General features: G+C 33.0%; 1 protein-coding gene across 1 annotated transcript in view; it reads right to left on the reverse strand.

Annotated features, from left to right (window-relative positions):
- Positions 1-2,136: 2,136 nt before the first annotated feature.
- The window catches only part of LOC140442724 (clotting factor G beta subunit-like), a 139,143-nt gene continuing 118,380 nt past the window's right edge, over positions 2,137-22,899 (reverse strand). The window contains exon 6 of the mRNA XM_072533707.1: positions 2,137-2,415. Coding sequence (XP_072389808.1) covers positions 2,228-2,415 — 188 coding nt within the window. The 3' untranslated portion in view covers positions 2,137-2,227. The remainder of the gene's footprint in view (positions 2,416-22,899) is intronic.

Here is a 22,899-nt window from a genome sequence, read left to right on the forward strand (position 1 = left end):
TAATTATTTTTCCGTTAAAACTTGTTTTAAATTTCGAAATAAAAAAACTTAAATTATTGAGTTTAGTTTTATGGCAAGTATATCACAAAGCTTTCTTCAATTAAAACATTCATATAAATGAAGTTCCGGTAAGTTTACTGATGAAACATTTTGGTTTACTCCCATATTTATATCGAGATAGTTAGATTTATGATTCGCATTTCATTTTTTGTCACTGATCCATACAAAAACAGCCATCCTGATCTAACTTTAAAGTCTGAGAAAGCGTGAAAGTTTCGGGCTTAAATACTTCCACCGATCTTGTTTAAAACATGCTCGATTGGATTTAAGTCTTGTACGCCGAGCATGTCATGTAGAAGCAGTATAAAATTTTCTGCAAATAATAGTACCAATAAATGTTCAGTGAGATAACATAATCTGTTTTAACAACAGGTTTCTTTTAATTGTAAATGCCAATTAGTACAATTATAAATTCATAAAAAAGCTATTGATTAAAAAAAGTAAATTTTTATTTTATTATAAATGGCCTGATCAGAAGATTTAATGAACCGATATTCCACACATAAAAGTCACGTAAAGAATAGGGTTTTTAACTGTGTCGGAGTTACATTTTGCAGGGAAAAGAGTTATATTCACCTATATAATTCTATAAATTTACATTTTTGGAGAACAGTTATATCTACTTTCCTTCTTGCCTCTTGATGCACTGGAACCCAACACAAAGTTTGCTTTGAAGTCTCAGTTTGAAGTATTTTATAAGTTGTTCCAAGGGTTATTTAATGATCTGGTGTTAGAATCATTAACCCCTCTTTCTACTTCTTCATTTAAAAATAAAAAAAAAACAATATATCAATAAGAGTTCGTGCAAGTTTAAAATAATTGTAATATTGGCTTTAAAAATTAGTAGATCTTTAAGTTATGCCTAATTTATCAGCAGAAGATCATCATAAAACTAACAAAAAGCACAAGAAAACAATGTTCCACATATGAAAGTCACGTAAAGAGCAGAAATTAAAGGTGTTTATCTCTGTCAAGGTTACGTTTTACAAAAATATGTACAAGCTATTTATGGCTTTAAGAAGAGTCATACTCACCTATGTACTTGCCTTTGACTTGGTATATTTGACTTACTTTGGTTTATAATTTCTAACCTCTTTTACGTTGTGGCTCTTTATACACTGAAACCCTTAAAGTCTCAGTTTAAGTGCAGCAGTTTAGCTATCATGAGTCAATTGTTGAGAACAAAAATCTATTGTTTGTAATTGATCTAAAGTATTTTATAAGTTATTCTGAAAGTTATTGAATGATCTGGTGTTAGAATCATTAACCCCTATTTTTACTTCTTCATTAAAAATGAAAAAAAAAGAAAAAGATATTTCAATAAGAGTTACTACTAGTGTAAAACATAGTTAGCAATATTGACTCTAAAAATTAGTTGATCTATAAGTTATGCCGAATTTATCAGCAAAAGATCAATACAAAACTATCAGAGAGCACAAGAAATATTTCATATTGAAACCAAAAATACTAATCTGTTAAGAATTGACCAAAAGTTTTGTCCACTCTACAACCCCCTGATAAACGTACACTGTTATCGAAGGACAGGAGGAAAACCTATTTGCAGTATTAATTAAAGCTTTCCTTTGATAGCAATTATGTAATGGTTTAAGTGGTAATGATTTGCGCTAATCAACATAATGTGCTAATAAAATACAAATTTCATTTTGATTCATAAAAGAGGATTCGATATACAAATACGAATTATTACCAGAACATATTCTTGTACCAGTTTACCAGATTATTCTTGAACACTTAAAACTAATTGCTCATTTTCTGGGCCAAAATTTAATTATGCCAAACAATGCGCATCCATCCCATGTATCGAACATCTTGTTAACTACTTGTATGTTACTTGGATTTTCTTAATTAAATGTTCTTTTAACAATTCTGGCCTCAACCCGAATCAACATTTATTGAAAAATCCTAATGCCTCATTATATCCATGTTACATTGTTTCATTTTACTTGTTATTTTGAAGCTTGTTACTTTAATTGTAACATAATTGTTTAATTAAATGATGTATTAATTTGCTCCAGGGCTTTAATTATAATAATAAATAAAAAATGAAAATTCAGATTAAAATTGAAATGATTTTATTTGTCAAATTATAATATTATAACGTTAGACAACTAAATAAAAACTAAAAGATGCTGTATAATAAATGGTTTTAAAAAATTGTATTGTAAATCCAAGGTAGATAATCCGAAATATCGAGAATTACTACATTGGTGTGATCATCACAAACTTCCTTATTTTGCAGCTTAGTTCCTACGGCGACGAGTCCCTTTAATGATGCCTTATTATCCTTGAAAGCAATTAAACCACTTCCTGAATCTCCAACACAGTTTTTATCATCTATAACAAAAAAAAGTACAAAAAATATAAGTCATGCAATAAGCATATAAATAATTTATACGTATAATTTATAGTACATGAATTCATAACGACTATGAATTTAATTGTGACTAATAAAAGAAATTGTATGAATGCGAATAACTGAACATAAATATTTAACATGGTATTGTATGTCAGGCTGTGGAATGAGAGAGGAGATCATCTTTCACAGCGGCGATGCCGTTACAATATGTCAAAGAGCTGCAGATATAGTACGAAATTTAACTTATTAATTCCTCTGAGATTATTTTTGGTTGATAAATTGCACATTCTCTAGTAAAAATATTCGTCTTTACTATAAAATAGTTAATTTTAGCTAGTGGTAAATGGTTGTTTTGACCTAAACGAACTTGCGTTATATGAATACCATCTTGCATTGGCTAATGAACCAAAAAAATGGCTTAAAATGCTTATTAACAGTACAGAAGAGTCCAACGAGGAATATATTGAAAGAAGACGATAATTAAAAAAACAAACAAGATTTAGAAAGAGGAAACAAAATAAAGAAAAGATTGAAAGGCTAGAAGAACATATAGAAAAATGATATAAAACAATTCTATAAAGAAATAAATTTTGAGAAAAAAATTTCCAACCAAGAACAAAATTATGCAAAGACAAAAATGGTGATCTAATAGCAGACAAAAAGCAGTGCTAAAACGGTGGAGAGAATGTTTCGAAGAACTGTTGAATAAACAAAATCAACGTTACGAAATAGAAGATATAAATAGAAATGAATAAATGAATAGAATAGAATAAAAGATGTAATAAAAAAATTAAAAATAACAAGGCCGCAGAATACGATACAATAACCGTAGAATTGTTAAAATATGGAGGACATAGATTACAGAGTAAAATATAAAGTTAATACTAGATACATGACATACAGAAATAGTGCCGGAACCATGAAAAATAGCAGTGGTATGAAGAATACATAAGAAGAGAGATAAGTTAGGCTGCAGTAATCACCGGGGAATATCACTACTAAACGCAAAATATTAGAAGAGATCCTAAACAGTATAATGAAACAAACAACAGGGGATTATCAAGGAGGATTCAGAAAAGGTAGGCCAACTATACCAAATATTTATAATAAGGCAAACGCTGGAAAAATTCTACGAACTGAATATCAATTAAATGCAGTTTCAGGAGCGGTAGGCTTAAAAATGAACTACAGCAAAACAAAAATACTGAGCCGAGACCAGACAAATATATCAATACAAAATCATACCATAGAAAATGTTGAACATTATGTATATCTAGGTCATGTTATCAAACTATTAGGAAAACCAAATCAAGATGCTGAAATTAAAAGAAGAACACAACTGGCATGGGGCGCTTTCGGCAAATTAGCATATATCTTGAAAAACACCTCCATTCCTGTAAACTTGAAAGAAAAAGGTGTATAACACATGCATACTACCAGTTTGTACTTACGGCTTGGAGACAGTAGCCCTTACCAAAAAATCTGCTAAAAAATTAGAAACAACGCAAAGAGCAATGGAACGAATCATGCTTGGAATATCACTAAGAGACAAGATTAGAAACACCGAGATAAGACGTAGAACGAAGATTAGAGATATTGTGGACGAAATTGCAAAAATGAAATGGCGCTGGGCAGGTCACGTAGCCCGATATAATGACAACAGGTGGATACGGAGAATTCTAGAATGGAGACCAAGGACGACAACAAGAAGCATGGGAAGACCTCAAAAAAGATGGGTAGATGACATAAGAACAGTGGCAAGCAAACAGTGGATTAGATTGGCGCAAGATAGAGAAAGATGGAAGCAATTGGGAGAGACCTACATTCAGGAGTGGATGGAAAATGGTTGACAAAGAAGAAGAAGAATATTAAACTGCATCATCTTTTTGTAGATTTGAAACAAGCGTATGACTCAATATTTGGAAAGAAATTATATAACGCAATGCAAGTAAAACTATGTCTAACCAATATCACAGCAAAAGTAAGAATCCAAAATCAACTGTCTGATAAATTTAACATCAACAAGGTCTAACACAAGAAGATGCGCTATCTACAACACTTTTTAACATTGCGTTGGAACAAATTATCAGGAAAACTCCTATAGGTAAAGAAGTTACAATATTTGTAAAAATCAACCATAGTTGTGGTTTGTGACTTTATCAAGTCATAGCTTACGCAGATGATATCGATATAATTAGGTGGACATTAAAATATTTAGAAAAGATACATATTTTAAAGAAGAGGCACATACTATGGGTATAGAAGTTAATGTCTCAAAGACAAAGTACATGAAAACCACTCGGGAAAGGTAAAACGAAAGGCAATCAGATATCATAAAGCGAGTAAAAATTTAAAAAAATAGACCATTTTAAATATATAGGATTAACAGTTACAAAAGAAAATAAAAACAGTGATGAAACAGCCAGAAACTTCACTTGGAAACAAAATGCTTTTATAGTCTACAGAATATTATAAAGTCAAAATTAGTATTTATTAACTCAAAAATAAAAATATACACAACAGTTTTAGACCCGTAGTAACGTATGCATCAGAAATATGAGCTTTGACTAGTGAAAAAGAGGAACAAGTTCTTAGATGAGAACGAAAAATTTTGAGAAAAATATATGGACCTATACAGGAGAATGGGAAATGGTATATAAGAATGAACTACGAAATAAATAGAATATTTAATATACCGAGTATCACAAAAAAAAATACAAAGTAAACGACTGAGTTGGTTGGGATACGTATAAAGGATGGGTGATAAGAGAAATACAAAATTAGTACTAAGAAAAGAATTAAGCGGAAAGAGATCGATAGATAGGCCCAGAACGAGAAAAATTGATGGTATTAACCAGGATTTAAAAGAACTAGGAATACGAGAATGAGAAAAACAAGCAAAGGAAAAAAAACTTGGTCAAGTATAGTCAAGAAAGCAAAATATACATGGCACTGAAATGATCTCTTCAAGGAAGACAAAGTAGAAAGTAACGATTTAAGATATAGAACGCTGGACTTTTTGAAGAGTTATGCGTGTAACTGGCCTCCATACCGTACAAAGAAGAAACCCCAACGGGCGACCATGGCCCTCCATGGGCTGACAGTGGTCACAGATGATGATGATCTTGCATTGGAATAGAAGGCAGAAAAGGCTGAGCAATGTGCGGAGTATCGTAGTGCGTAGCCAAAGTAGTGTCAAAATACCACGAGTGATGAAACTTATTTTTAAAATCTTATGTGCAAATTCAAGCTCTGTGCAAGTGGAAACTGAAGTATAAATTAAAACAAATTAAAAATGACGTAACGCTTTCTAAAGGTTCAACTGGAATTAAAGAGAATAATGCGTGATAACTCGGTTACGAGTTAGACATGCGAGACTTATCACTCTTATTTATTCTCTAAAACTGACCCACCTATATGTGAAACATATAAAAAACAGGTTGCTGTTAACTATTTTTAATTGTACGTCCTCGTTTGGCTAATATTTGTATTGCAGTAAACATACCTAACAGCATAAACAATTTATGAAGCTTCAATTTCTCGACCGTTAAAATTGTATATTTTTTAAAATCTATAGCGATATTTTATGGTAATGTTATAGTATTGTGGTGGATTCGGCTGTTTTTCTAAATAAAGGAAAGTCAAAACCAAAACAGGTCTTCTAAGACACCAATCAGAACCCAAATTTTTTTACAATAATATTTTATTTAGAGACAAAACATCTTTACCCCAATTTTAAGCAGGATAAAAAGATAGTTTAGTTGCATGTTTAAAATAGGCATTTAAATAATCCTGTATGAACAAAATTTCTCCAGAAACTAAACATGTATTGTGATAAATTTACATATGGTAATGTATAGTAACAGGATGTATAGTATAGTAAGGTAGAAGGATGACATGTCAGATGACATTTTACATCGAATACCTGTCACTTCCGAGAATCCCAGTCTGAGAGATGAATGACTAGATATATAAGCAGGATTTGCTTTTGATCGAAGACACGTATTACGTCATGTGCATTAAGTTAAAAATGCCATCGCTAAATCGTGAATTGAACAAGGTTTTCATCCGAGAATTGGAACGTAAAAGTGAATATAATATATAAAATGTTGAAATCACAATAGAAGGAAGTGCACTATAAGTTTAAAAAGCTGACTGACGACAAACAACTAGTAACTTGCATCGTTAAACGATATATTTTTGCTGAATAGTTCTTCAAACAATTGCTGGCTATCCGTAGTGACCGTATTCCCATTTGATTGTAGTCCAGTCTGGATAGCCTTTGACCTTGCATAAAGAACTGTTGTAATTGGAGGTTTGAAAATGTGTTTGAAAAATTATTATATTTTTTTATCAAGTAACAAAAATGAAACTTTGTGTAACTTGTGTATTAATGTATTGTAGTTTTTGAACAATTTTCGAAGTAAAAAATGAAACGTCACAATAAATTTATCTTAACGTAAAATTGTAGCTTATTCCCAGTAAAAATTAAAGTTTGTACTAAGATGCCATAAGAAAATAGCTTTAGAACAATAACTGCAATCAACGTAAAAACTTCTATGGAGTTGCTTTGCATCAGCCTAAAAGAGCCATCCTGACCTAATTTAAGGTCCGGAAAGGCGAGAGAAAAAGTTCCAGACTTAAATACTTGGCTACTAGAAAACATGCTCGATGCGATTTAAGTCGTGTATGCTGGCAATGCTATTTAAAAAATATCAGCTTTGATTACATATTTCATGTGAATTTGAGCTTCATAAGGACTTACATCTTTGTGAAGAGGATTTTAATGTAGCAGTATATAATTGTCTTCAATTAATGGTACCAATAAATGCTGAATGCGACAAAATAATCTGTTTTAACAACAGTTTTCTTTTAATTGTAAACTTCAATTAGTACAGATGTAAATTATGTTATTCCAACCTTTAGGGGGGTCAATAGAAGTGTAAATTTAAAATCGCGACTGAATTCCGCCGTTGCGTTGACGCCAACTTGATTTTAAACAAGAATAATTTATAATTTCCTTCATTGCTCGTTATTTTCATTTGCATTGTAAAGTTAATAATAAACGAGGAGGTATTAAAACAATTATAATTGCAAAAAAAAATGTAGAAATTCGTAGTTGCAACAATTTAAGTCCAATTTTGTCGAAAAGTTAAAAGTGGCCGAGGTATTGAATAAAAACAATTTCTATAAAATCAATTTCTGCAAAGACTTACGCTAGCGCCTTTACCGTATAAGTACGAACTAACTCAAATATTGATTACTAATTGAGAACTAACTCAGCAAAAAATTAAGGGAATCAAAATTGTTTAAAATATCATTCTCTCAATTTTTTTTTATATACATCCATGCTGTAAAGGTAATATTAAACGAGATAATTTAATAATTATGTTTCTCTCTCTCTTCCACCATTTTCCTCCATAACTCGGAAAATATCGACCGCACGAAAAGAATAAATTGTAGAAAATCTCAATTACAACAATTTAAGGTCTTACCATTATGCAGAAAAGTTAAAAATAAGCGAGATACTAAACAAAACCAATTCCTATGTAACCAATAGTTACAAGGTCTTACGTTCGCGCCTTTACCACATATGTACGACCACAAAATATTGGTTTTTAAACGATGCAACTTCAAACTTTATAGAGTATACCGGGAACCATATATCGTAAAATATATTAAGATAGGACGTCTGAGGTAGAGAGGCATGCCATATGAATGAAACAAAATGACCCAGCTAGAAAAACCTTGATAAACCCATTGGTCAGAGAAGAAGAGGAAGATGTTATAAAGGAACAAGGTTCATTTATAACATCGATGAAGACATGAGAAATATGTATAAGCATATACATGCTTGGCGGAGGAAGGCGATGAATAGGGACGACTGAAGAGAAATTCTTGAGGGCTAGGACTTACGCATGGTTGTAAAGCCAGAATAATGATGATGATTCGATAATTGTGCTTCTCTTCGACTATTTTTCACTTAATTCGGAAAATATCGACTGTACGAAAAAGTAACAAATAAATTGTAGCAAAACGCATTTGCAATAATTTCAATCCGTGCCATTTTTGTCGAGAACTTGAAAATGGCGGAGATATTGGATTCAGTCGCGATTTTAAATTTACACTACTATTGGCCCCCCTTCCCGAAAGGTTAAAATAATAAAATTTGGGAAAGCTGATCATACAAGGTTAGGCCATTTTGTCGTCTAACCCGACTAGACTATTCGTTTTATTTAATTTTTACTCAATTTTTGACATTCCGTCTTAACGAAAGTCAACGAACAATTTTAGCAGAAAAGAACAAGGACATAGATGACATAAACTTAATTATTCAAAATGAAATCAGTAGTCTACTGCATTCCTTTAAATCTATTGGCTTTGTAACAAAGACTTGCATGCATTTCTCACCACCGCACAATTTACAACTAAAGGTTGGCTCGGTCATCATTATAATTTGAAATCTGAACCAACTATGTAACAGGACGCCTTCGGTGGCGTGAAACTCATAGGCAATTTAATACATACCAAGATACCATGATCAAGTTCTTATTCCGAGAATTCTATGACCGATCGTTAACTATAACATCATTATTTTACACTGGATTTATAGATAAGAATTGTACTAATATGTAAGTATTTTCATTAATTTATCTTATGCTATTTTATTAAAAATAGCTCATACAGTTAACATCAGACCGAAGCTGGTCAATATCTTAATATCTAATTTAAATTCAAAACACACGTACATACTTCAATTTTTAAAATTTTTATCTATTTGTCATTATTGACATTTGATTAACTCCTCTGTACTACTCAAATAATTTTTTGTTTGTTATGTCATATACACATTCGTTTATAGAGACTATGTATTTTAGCCTTAGTTTCTTGAAGGCCTGAAGATGCTGTAAAAGTTTGAAAACAGCGAAACCGGTAGCCCATTATTTTTTCAACTTTAATATAACCTATTACGGATTGTGAGTATTTTATAGAAGACTTATTTTTCTAACATTCACAAAAAAATATTGTTTGTCTTATAGTCAATTGTACGTAGTATGTTTACTAGTAGGTGTATGCAAACCAATAACTTTGTTTATTTTCGCGCCTGGCAACACAACGAAAAATGTAGTATATCACAAGGTTATTTATTGAAAATAATCGACAATAGTGCTACCCATTTAGATATTGTTTACTTTTTTATGTAAATTAGCTCCGTTTTGACCGTTTAATGAACTTTATTTTGAATTTATGTGAATTTATTTATATGAATTTTATTTTTAAGAAAATATTTGTTCTGAAGTCGCAAGCCTTTATCTTACTACTCCATCATAGACCGATCAGACACTACCCGTATTCTAGTCTTTCGTTCTAGTAGTAGATTTATTCAGAATTTTAAACTACCACGTTACCTTTTTTTGTTTTTCTATCCCGAGACAGAGCTCGAACCAACTTCCGATTGAGCCTTTTGGCAGTAAAGCAAATGCTAGTCGAACATACCCCGCTTAACTATCTCACCAATGTTAATAATGTTTTAAAAGGATATAAATAATTTTGTACGTTCTGTTTTATTAAAATAAAGAAAATGGACAAAAAAAAGATCAATACTAAAAAATAAATTAATGTATTCTTATAAATATCTGTTCTTACTCTTATATTTTAACTCTGTTCAATTATTCAAAAGTAAATTATTTAATTTTCTATATTTTATGTTTAACAAGAATGTTGGATTTTGTTCTATTAAAGGCAAATTAACTGAATATAATGTTTATAATTTATTACACACAATTAAATTTATTTTATTAATGACATTTTACTGTAGTGTACTATACATAGTGTACTATAATGTACTATGCTAATAGTCCATTAAAAAGTTACATTTTTGAGACGATGCAATTTTATTTTTTAATGTGTGGGGGTGGTAAGTATAAGCTTAACTTAAAGTTTGTGGGGTCGCCACCCTTACCCCCTGACCAATAAGGAAAAAGGGTTAAAGGGTTTTCGCTCTGTATCTCGTAAATTAGTAACCCTACATAAAATTTTATAAAACATAATTTGTAGCAAATTAAATTTACTATAATTTTTATTTGTATTACTTCGTTCATAAAATTAAAAATAAAAATCTTATAAATAAAAATAGGTAACTAAAAATTTTTGAACAATTTTTTTAGGCCTTACAACTTTTTTTCTGGTCATTTTACAATAAAATGAAATTAGAGCAATATTATAAAGGGCTTCTTATATAGTAATTTTTAATTTAAATTTGTTAAATTTCATGAATTTCTCTTGATTTTACAGCGCTCCAAAGTTGGCTGGATTCTCCTTGGAAAGAGGGGTTCAAAGGGTTCAAATTTCTCTTGATTTTACAGCGCTCCAAAGTTGGCTGGATTCTCCTTGGAAAGAGGGGTTCAAAGGGTTTTCGCGCTGTATCTCGTAAACTAGCAACTATACAGAAAATTTTATTTAACATTATTTGTAGCAAATTAAGTTGATTATAACTTTATTTCTATTATTTTCTAACATAAAATAAAAAAAAATTAGCAAATTTTCTTTTGGACCTATTAACTTTTTTTTCTGGTTATTTTAGAATAAAAATACATCAGAGTATTATCATTAAAGGTTTTCAATGTATAATTTTCACTACAAAGGTGTTCAGTTTTATTAATTTCTGTAGGTTTTACAGCACTCCCGAAGTTGACCGGGTTCTTGAAAACTCATAAGAATACAATAAAAACGAACCATTAGGCTTAGTTTTTTATTACCTATGTTTTTATTCATATAATTAATTACTTTGTTAACGTTCCTATACTATTATTAGTTTACTATTGACCTTTTTCTCGACCATCTATGAGGTAGAGTCTACAAGTGGTATCCCCATTAGGTCTAATTCACTGCCAATTTCCAGGCGAGATAATATTGAGCATAATTATATATTTAAAAAGTTGTTTTCCAGCTACTGTTTTTTTGTGGTCTAGGTTGCGGTTCAGGATACAATTCAGTATCAAAGATAAATGTTTGCGAAAGAACGGAAGTTAGAATCGGCGTATTTGTGGATAACATTTTCGAATTCTTCAAATTTTTCGATTAATTTTAATATTTCCCTAATGTCACTTAAAGAATTAAGACACACTGCCAAGCATTTGAGGCCTAATTGTCGGCAACCACACATGCTTCCTCATTTTCAATTGCATCAGCAAAAAATTAATTTCAGAAGTTCGGGGTGTGCTGGAGTTTTAAAGGTTTGATTGCTATCCAAATTTTTCCATGCTTTTTCCAGCTTCCTCCCAACGTACCAACGTATTCGCAATACTAACCAACTAAACACTAAATACCTTCTCAGTTACTCCCTCATACCTACCCATCTCCCGCTCGAGGCACTTTAAGTAGTCGATTCACGCTCTTCCAATAAATTAGAAAACATCTGATGACATTATATTTTGTTTATATGCAAATAATCGCTAACCGCAGCGAAGCGGTTACATATATGCGTTTCCCGCACAGCTCGTGCACTAACGAAATTACGCAAATATGCGGTTCCCACAGTCAAATGGTTAAGAGAGATGGTGTCTCATTGCCTACACCTTTCTTTAAGGGAAACGTGTCTGTTTCGCTATAGTAGATTCTCACTGCAGCTGTTGAGCTAATATATGTATTCCGCAGGAGAGTTGTATACCTATGATCAATACTGCACTCTGTAAAAGTTTTTAACATGGAGCTATGCTAAACAAAGTCAAATGCTTTCTTAAAGTCTACAAATATAAATATCAAGTATTTAGGTATTATTTACTGAATTTCAAAATTAAATGGATTAACCTCATGTTGTGAGTTTTTGTGCTAGTTTTATACAATGTTTTTAAATCTAATTAATTTCATTGTATTTACTGATTAAATAATTGTAACGATATTTTAGCATATCCTGAAAAAGCGAATAAATTTTTGCTAAAGCTTGATAAAAGAACAAAGAGTTTTTATATATATATATATACATATATATATATATACATATATATATATATATACATATATATATATATATATATATATATATATATATATATATATATATATATATATATATATATATCGATGCTGTTTATTTTGGCGAATACTGTATTATTATCTTTAAAAAACTATTTTTAATAGGCTCTTAGTTGCAGGTTTCAGAAAATTATAAAATATATTTTAAAATTTTTATAATATACCTTTGCACTTTTAATACACATAATATACTTACTTTATTACTCGTAGATTGTGTCTAGTTGTTATTCGCATTTTCTGTGTAAATTTTAGTGTATAAAGAAACTCTGGAAAACATAAAATCTAACTTAAGAGTTTGGAAGGGTACTTATTTATCACAAACTACCGTATTTTTAAACTTTAAGCAATTTATTCCGTGGCGTAGTTGCATCTTTCTGTAGAAGATTGCCAAAAGCTATCAACTTTAAAGAAAATCTGCTTGACATTTAGCCAACAACGACATAATTCTTTAAGAGTTCGTTCTTAAAGTAAACACATTAAATTAGTTTTTTTTTCATAATATAAACAACATTTTAAAACCTATTTTTTTCGTATATATTCATCCATAAAATTTAAATTATTAACATGAATAAAAACACTACGATTTGTTCATAATATGAAGTGAGATGAAATGCATTAATAGATTAATTGATATTTCAGTGATGTTATCAACAAAAATGGAGGACTTATACCAATTTATCGGTTTAATATGTTTTATTTTTCACTTGCAAATTATTTGTTTATTTTATAATCCAGTAAAATAAGGCAAAAAAGGGGGCAAACCTCGGAATGAAAGATAATAAGCTGAAAATTTGCATACTCGTTTCCCTTACACTTTATAACATTTAAGGTGGTAAAAAAAATTGTAGAATGGAAAATTCTCTTTAATTTTTGTCTTAAGTACTTTTATTTACCTTCAACCCTTCTTAAGATAGAGCGCAAAGAGTGGGGGACCGCTTACCTGTGTATACGGTAACACGAAGTCAGCCAGTAGGATTCAATAAATAATAAGTTATATAGTTAATTATTCACTTAAAATACTATTATTATCATTAAATTTTTATTATTTATTATTTAATAAACTATACTTATAGATATTAATTATAAAATATATATTTTTTATATAATATTTATTTTATTTTTAACAAACATACAATATTAAATAAAATACTTTTCGTCCATATTACTACGAATATTATATCTCGAAATACAAATCTTGTACTGCGATTGCTGTTTCTGCGAAGCTGTAGCAGATGCTCCTTTGTTATATATGACCTAACCGGTTTTTATTTAATATGACTTTCTACACACCGTGGCGAATATGTTTGGGACTTCTATGTATATACGCACAATAGCGGTGGAGGGATATTTCACTTGATGATGGGAATGGTAGGGTAGAGCTATTTCTCTGCGTTAGTATTTCTTTACCGAAAAAAATTAATTTTATCGTTCAGTTGAAAACGACATCTTAGCATCGACAGACGTATAATTTTGAGTAAATATTTTTAATTGCAATGGCTGATTTGTGTTTTATTTGTAACAAGTTAATATCAGAAGGTGTCTCTGTAAGTGTTGTGCGTGGCTTACAAACATTAAAAACTGCAAGTATTGAAAGAAATGACGGTCATATAAATTATTTAAATACTACAACATATATTATCGATGGTGGATTTCTTTTGCACCGCGTTGTATGAAATAAAGATGATACTTTCTGTAATATTCTACATAAATACGTCAGATATTTACAAACACATTATGGCTCAAGTATCGTTGTTGTATTTGATGGTTACTCAGACTACACTAAGAACATTAAAGCAATGGAACAACTAAGAAGAACTGCCGGTATTTCAAAATCTTACGAACTCCGTTTTGATGAAACAATGAATGTGCCTATCAGCCAAGACCAATTTTTATCGAACACATCTAATAAAAAAATCTTTACAGACATGCTTATCGACAAATTAAAAGCTGTTAATATCACTACAAAACAAGCCAGAGATGATGCTGATGTTCTCATTGTAGAAACAGCTATTGCAGAGTCTGAACATGTAGGAAAAACTTCCGTCATTGTAGGAGAAGATATTGATTTGCTAGTTATCTTGATAGGACGAGCTCAATCACATCAACAAGATTATATTCATCAAAAAGTTTTGATAAATACCCTCATGTTAAGAAACACATCTTATTTTTACACGCGTTTAGTGGATGTGATATGACTTCTGCGATTTATAGGAAAGGTAAAATATCGTTAATTAAAATGTTCGAAAAAATCACCATTTACATCAGTCACCTCAACTATTTCAACAAAAAAACTGCTCTGTACAAGAATTATTTGAAAATGGAGTACGTATTTTCTTAGCAGCATATAATGCTCCAACATCAGAAGACGATATAGACTCTTTTCGATACACCCAGTTCATCAAATCAACAAGACTCAACAAACCAGTACAGTTATCAAGTTTTCCACCTTCAAGTGCAGCAGCTCGTCAGCATATCATTCGTGTCTATTATCAGACCCAAATTTGGTTGGGAAATGATCTAGAACCCCAAGAATTCGCCTGGGTAATGCAAAATGAATTTCTGGAACCAATAACAACATTATTACCGCCAGCACCAGAAGAACTACTGAATACAATATTTTGCAATTGCAAGAAAGGTTGTGGTTCTAATTGCGGATGCAGGAAATCAGGATTGCAATGTACTTTAATTTGTGGGCAGTGTAATGGACAATCATGTCTAAACGCTTCATCAACTTCAGATGATTTCAACGAAGAAAGTGAATATGCACCTGATATTCTTGAATATTTTTATTCTGATACTTGAATAAACGAGAATGATGATGATGAATCCGATATTGAGCAGCCAGAGGAAGAAGAAGAAGAAGAAGACGATGAAGAAGAAGAAGAAAATTAATACAAAAATATTAACCATACATAATACAAGAATATATATTATATTTGTAACTTTAATAAATCGATTATTGGATTAATAAATAAATATATAATTTAAAAAAATAATAAATATGATTTTTTCAGTATTTAATTAAATATAAAAATGATTATTGTTGAATTCTACACTTGATCTTAATTTATCGTATATACAGCTGTTAAAAATATTATTAAAGTTCATTTGAAATATTTCATTTAATATTGTATCTTTGTTAAAAATAAAATAAATATTATATAAAAAATATATATTTTATAATTAATATCTATAAATATAGTTTATTAAATAATAAATAATAAAAATTTAATGATAATAATAGTATTTTAAGTGAATAATTAACTATATAACTTATTATTTATTGAATCCTACTGGCTGACTTCGCGTTACCGTATACACAGGTAAGCGGTCCCCTACTCTTTGCGCTCTATCTTAAGCAGGGTTGAAGGTACATAAAAGTACTTGAGACAAAAATTGAAGAGAATTTTCTATTCTACAATTTTTCTTACCACCTTAAATGTCATAAAGTGTAAGGGAAACGAGAAATTTGCAGAAAACTCATTTTCGTGACCTTTGACACTTGTTACATCCTAGGGCATAATAAGCGGGCTTTATGGCCTATAACACCCTGTTGTATAAGAGAAAAAGTAAATTGATATGAAAGTAAAAAGACCGAATTGTTTTTTATTTTAAACAATTTTGAAAGTAGTACATATTATAGTATTAACATTTTTTAACCTTAACAATCTTTATAAATATTGAAAGTACAATTTTTTAATACCTGAATATAAATAAATGATATAAATGCATAACTGGATATAAATCCAACTGACAACTACATAATAAATATAATCAACAAATGTCAAAATATTAACAACTGTCATAGACTACTTCAAACATGTAAAAACGTCTCAATTTTAGTTTTTATATTATGTGAAGTGAAAAAAAAAATCTTGTATGTACCACTGGTATTAACGGAAGTTTAAGCCCATCGAGCAACTTCTATCCGTCGGACCAGAGGCCTTCTGGCTCGAATATATTGCTCTCCGGGTGTAATCATCTTAATAACATCCGTGGTGCATAATAGTTTGCTAATCTGTCATAGACTACGTCAAACACTTTATTTGACATAGACTACTAAAAATATGCATACCTATATATTTTGTAGGTACAGGGAAATAAAAAGTAAAAACATATCAATTTTATTTTTTATATTGTATGAAGTGAAAAATAAAATCTTGTATGTACCACCGGTAATACCAGTTGATTACTCCCATCGAGCAACATCCATCCCTCGGACCAGAGGTCCTCTGGCTGGAATATGGTACTCTCCAGGCGTAATCATCTTAATAACACCCGTGGTGCATAAATTTTATAATAACGTCATTTAAAAGCCATAGCGTCATTTGAAGCTATAAAGAGAGACCGGCCCAAACCAGGCTCCAGAGAATTCTATAAAGCAATTTCCTCTGAGAATAGAGAACATAGAACTAATTCCATCCCTACCCTGAGAGACAATCAAGGCCGTATGATAATCGATGGTAAAGACGTAACTGAAGATTGGAAAGAGTATTTTAGGGACCTTCTAAACATCATACAGAAAGAACAGCACAAAGAAGAGATCTATATCACAGCGGACATGAACATCAAAAATCCCTCCATTGAAGAAACCCAAAAGGCCTTAAATTAGCTGAAAAATCACAAAGCGCCGGGTACGGACGATATACCAGCAGAACTTCTGAAATATGGGGGAGACGCACTACATCGCCGAATCCACCAGCTAATAACGCACATATGGTTAGAAGAAAGGATACCAGCACGATGGAAGGAAAACATAATAGTGCCCATCCACAAAAAGGGGACAAAACAAAATGCGCGAAATATAGAGGAATTTCACTCCTAAACACGGCATATAAAACCCTCTCAAACATCATTCTTAGTAGACTAATCCCTTATGCTGAAAATGTCCTAGGCGAATATCAAGCCGGTTTTAGGGTAAACAGATCAACAATAGATTAACTATTCACGCTGAGACAACTTCTAGAAAAGGGTTGGGAGTATAATAGACCCATACACAATATTTTCATAGACTTTCGACAGGTATATGATAGCGTAGAAAGAAGCCAAGTATGGAATGCCATGGCGGAGGTCTCAATACTAAAGAAATTCATTCGGATGACCAAAGTCTGTATGGAGGGTGGAATATCTAAAGTACGTGTAAATAATAAACTGTCTGGCAGCTTTGAAATCAACAGTGGACTCAAACAGGGTGGTGCGTTATCTCCACTACTTTTTAACCTTGTATTAAAGAAAGCCATGAGGTCGGCCGAAATAAAAACAGAATTGCTATCGGTTCAAGGTCCCAAGCTATTACTCGCATATGCAGATGACATAGATCTCGTTGGAGACTCCATTCTATACACGAAAGACATCTTCAACAAGGTGGAAGGAGCAACAAGTGAAGTAGTGCTGAAGATTGAAGAGAAGACGAAATATATGTGTATAAATAGAACGACACGAAGAGACAGAATAGGACAAAATGTGACGATCAACACCTTCAATTTTGAAAGAGTACAACGTTTTAAGTATCTGGGGGCCGTAATCACAGCTGACAACGATGTTACTGAAGAAATAAAAGACAGAATTCAATCTGCAAACCGCTGTCTATTCGCACTGGATAAGCTCAAAAAATCAAAAAATCTTACAAGAAGTTCAAAGATCAAAATCTATAAATCCATCATCAGACCTGTAATAACATACGGATGCGAAACGTGGACAATGATTAAAGCAAACAAAGAAAAGTTCAGACGTTTTGAACGAAAAATACTTAGAAAAATTTTCGGACCTCGCCATGACATCACCACAAACCAGTATAAGATCAGAACCAATATCGAATTAAAAGCACTCTACAATGACGCCGATATTATCCAAGAAATTAAATCACAGCGACTAAGATGGGCAGACCACGTGCACAGACTGCATAACGATAGACTTGTAAAACTGGTATGGGAAGAGATTCCAACAGTCAAAAGACCACTCGGACGTCCCAGAATGCGATGGAGAGATAACATCCAAGCAGATCTCCGGAAAATGAATATTGAATTTGACCCTAGGTTGATGGAAGACCGAACAAATTGGAAAAAAGTTGTACAGTCAGCCAAGACCCACCCAGGGTTGTAGCGCTACGTGATGATGATGATGATGATGATGATGATGATGATTTAAAAGCTCGTTTTAAGTCGTTTTTAATAACACATAAAATTATAAGTTTTATTACCAAAACGTCAGTATATTATTTTCAATAACATGATTAGTTAAATTAATTTATACAACATACTTTCCGGACCATAAACCTTATAATTAAGACATTTTCTAGTATAATTGTTGACGACATTTGGGGATATAATACGGGCAGTCGTTGGAAGTAGCTTTTTTTTATTCGGATCGATTTGTAGAATTACAAGGGGTGTAGAGCTAGTTCGCGTCCGTAGTAGAATACTACACGTGCACCCTGGGTAACGCTAAATGAACTAGCACATACTGGCAGTCAGACAATCCTTAGGATCTCCTGACTAAACAACGCTTCCAACGAAAGATGATAAACAAAATAAACGGCCCTTGTGAGGACCGCACAACCAGATCAATCGGACCTATAGTTCGAATTTGCCATATAAACATAGAAGGCATAAGCTATGCTGAAAGCCAGTTTTTATCAAAACTATTAAAAGATGACAACATTGACTTAGTTGCTATACAGGAAACCCACTGCGAAACAGAGAAGCAACTACAAAAAAGGGGCAAAATACTGGGCTATGAACTATTAGGCGCAACTTACCACCGAACATACGGCACAGCCACATATGTCAAAGAAGATATTGAAAATGCTTCGCTAATCTCTACTTCCACTGATGACTGTATTTATAATGTGGTCATAAAAATCGCTAACATTACCGTGTCCAACATTTACAAGCCACCTGCTACGTCGTGGCCAGCCCGAGCAATTGAAGTACATCCTTACCCTGCTGTATACGTTGGAGATTACAATAGCCATCATGAACAGTGGAAGTACAAAAATAATGATGCGAATGGGAACGGTTTAATAAAATGGGCAGAAGACGAACGCCTGTATCTTTTGTTTGATGCCAAAGATCGATCAACCTTCAGATCCGCGGCATGGAGGCGGGAATACAACCCTGACCTATGCTTCGTCTCGACCGACAACAAAGACATACCTCTAGGGGCTTCACGAAGAGTTCTAACTGATTTCCCACACAGCCAACATCGACCAGTAATAATAGAAGTAGGACGCAAATCCCTTTAATTAGTTCTATCCCACGTCCAAGATGGAATTTTAAAAAGGCCAACTGGACTGACTTCTCTGCGGATCTGGATAAATGCCTAGGGTGGATTACACCTAATATCAAAAACTACCACAGATTTGTTGGTGCCGTCCTAAGTGTAGCCAAAAAACACATACCAAGAGGCTATCGCAAAGAATATATCCCTGTCTGGTCGGAAAATAGCGAGGAATTATATCAGAGCTTTCTTGAAACTGGCAACCAAGAAATAGCGGATGAACTACTGTACAGCCTAGACGCCGCTAGAAGCCAAAAGTGGACCGAAACAGTGAAAAGTCTAAACTTCCAGAAATCAAGCAGACAGGCATGGTCATTACTGAGAAAATTAGGGAGTGGTGTCCGTACCAAACGCTAAGAGGCAGCCGTAAAGCCAGATGCCGTAGCATCATATATAGTAAAAACATCCAGGGTACCAAAGGATAAAGCACACACCATTTTCGTAAAGAGAGAACTTAAAACTTTAAAACACGTAGCCACAGAAACGGAGCATTCTCTCCCCTTCACCAGCGAAGACATATCAAAGGCTCTTAAAGACGTTAAGCCAGCAAAGGCACCAGGATTTGATAATATTCACCCTGAATTCCTAATAAATTGTGGCAAGTATACAAAAGTTTAGCTGGCTCGATTTTTCACAGACATCATGGTAACTAAAAATATTTCACAAGAACTAAAGCGCTCTAAGATAATAGCCATACTAAAGCCAAGCAAACCCGCCGACAACCTAAAAAACTACAGACCAATTGCGCTTCTCTCTGCCATCTACAAACTATTAGAGAGGCTTATATATAATAAAATCAGTACAGAACTGTTCCAGGCGATCCCAGTCGAACAAGCGGGTTTTCGACCAGAACGAAGCTATGCAGACCAGGTAATGTCACTCACCACCTACATCGAAGCGGGTTTCCAAAGAAGACTTAAAACTTCAGCGGCATTTATTGATCTCTCGGCAGCTTATGATACAGTATGGAGAGAGGGCCTTATATACAAAATTCTCCATGCAATCCCCTGTAAACCAATAGCACGCCTAATAGATAGCATGCTCAACGACCGAATGTTTCAAGTAGTGATGGGCACAGATATCAGCCTACCAAAGAAACTTAAGAATGGCCTACCACAGGGGTCAGTGCTCTCTCCACTACTATTTAGCTTATACCTAGCAGATATGCCGGAAACACAGTCAAGAAAGTTCGGATACGCCGATGACTGGGCCCTCGCTACACGATGCAGAATACTAGAAACATCTAAAGAAGTTCTGACGGCAGACTTATATACATTGGACAAATATTTTCGCAAGTGGCGACTTCAACCAAATGCATCCAAAACAGAAGTTAGTTGCTTTCACCTGAACAATAAACTTGCTGGAAAGGAACTCAACATACGGTTTGAAAATACCACACTTACCCACAACAAAACACCGAAGTACTTGGGCGTAACACTAGACAGAACGCTATCACTTAAAGAGCATTTAACAAAAACTCCCCAAAAGTTGAGTACAAGAAATAACATTATACAGAAGCTCTGCGGTACCACCTGGGGAGCATCGGTTTCCACTCTCCGCTCTACTGCTTTAGCCCTTGTTTTCTCGACCGCTGAATATTGTGCTCCAGTCTGGCTACACAGTTCACACGTAAAAAAGGTCGAAAATCAGCTGCACAGCACTATGAGGATGATAGCTGGTACAATTAAATCAACTCCCACCCAATGGCTTCCAGTATTAAGTTACATCCCACCTCCACATTTACGACGAGTCGACGCACTTACACGTGAATACAAAAAGATCATGAACAATATAAACCTGCCGATCTACCAAGATACCGAGGATGCACGAAATACCCATCTTCGTTCTAGAAAACCACCAATGAAAACGGCAAGAATGATACATGAGGAGTTCAACATCACGAATGGATGGTCCCAAGAATGAAACGAATGGCAAAATAACATGCCCTGCATTACCCACAAGCCACCAGGTTTTGATCTTCCACGCAAAACATGGTCCACTCTAAATAGGATCCGAACCAGACATGGCAAATGTGCATACATGCTACATAAATGGGGAAAGAACCCGTCTCCTCAATGTGACTGTGGGGAGAACCAAACCATCGACCACATTATTCAAGAGTGTCCCTCAAGATCCTACAATGGTAGCCCTGAAGACTTCCTGTTTGCAACTTCAGAGTCAATTGATTATATAAATACACTTGATGTTTTTTGTAACTATTTAAAGTTTGTCAAATACCTATATTACTAGTGTTTGTGTATTTGTTCTAAATGTGTTGTAATTGCCATACGATAGATAAATAAATAAATGTAGAATTAAAAAAATATCATACCCTTTCACGGATGAAAGTTTCCAATATATTTGGATCCTTAACAACTTTTTAAAAATAACGTTCTTCAGTTAGTTTACTTCAAAAAACTACACTCGCGGTCAAAAAATTTAGGTCACATTTAAATTTGGTGTTTTGTAGTAGTAATTTGTTGGGTTGTATCGATTTTTTAGTAGGCGCTGATATATTGCTTTCCGAGAAATGATGTATCGTTTGTTGTTGTTATCTGTCAGTTGAGTTATGTACGGCCATCGTTTTTATGACGTTTACGACCATTTTATGAAATATCTGCATCCACTTTAATTGACAAATTTTTCATTAAGTGTCATTTTTTGTGTAAGTGTAAGTTATCGGTGGTAGTGTATTGTTAATGGTGTACATCTAATGAATTATAATGCCTTTAGGTCCTGTTGTTGTGGCAAGAATTGTAGCATTGATACAAAATTGCTGCGGAAAACGTGAAACTGCAGGAATTGTTGGAAGGAGACTATGTGCAGTTCAAAATGTGTACCAACACTATAAGGAGACTGGTCTAATAACCAGAAAGCAAGGATCAGGGCAAAAGCGAATCAACACCCAAAGATACGAATGGTTTGTGGTGTCCGCAAGTTTGCGGAATATAAAGGTCTCTGCGGTTTTCTTATGAAATCAACTTCAAGAGGTGAGAAATGTTAATGTTAATAAATGGCAGTTAGAAGGAGGATTCGAGCTGCTAGATTATCTTGCAGAAAGGTAGCTGCAGGCCCACCATTACAACGTCGGCATCGCATAGCAAGATTAAATTTTGCACAGACTCATCTCCATTTGAATAATGTAAATT

Source organism: Diabrotica undecimpunctata, chromosome 6, assembly GCF_040954645.1.
Source record: "Diabrotica undecimpunctata isolate CICGRU chromosome 6, icDiaUnde3, whole genome shotgun sequence".
Classification (NCBI taxonomy): Eukaryota; Metazoa; Arthropoda; class Insecta; order Coleoptera; family Chrysomelidae; genus Diabrotica; species Diabrotica undecimpunctata.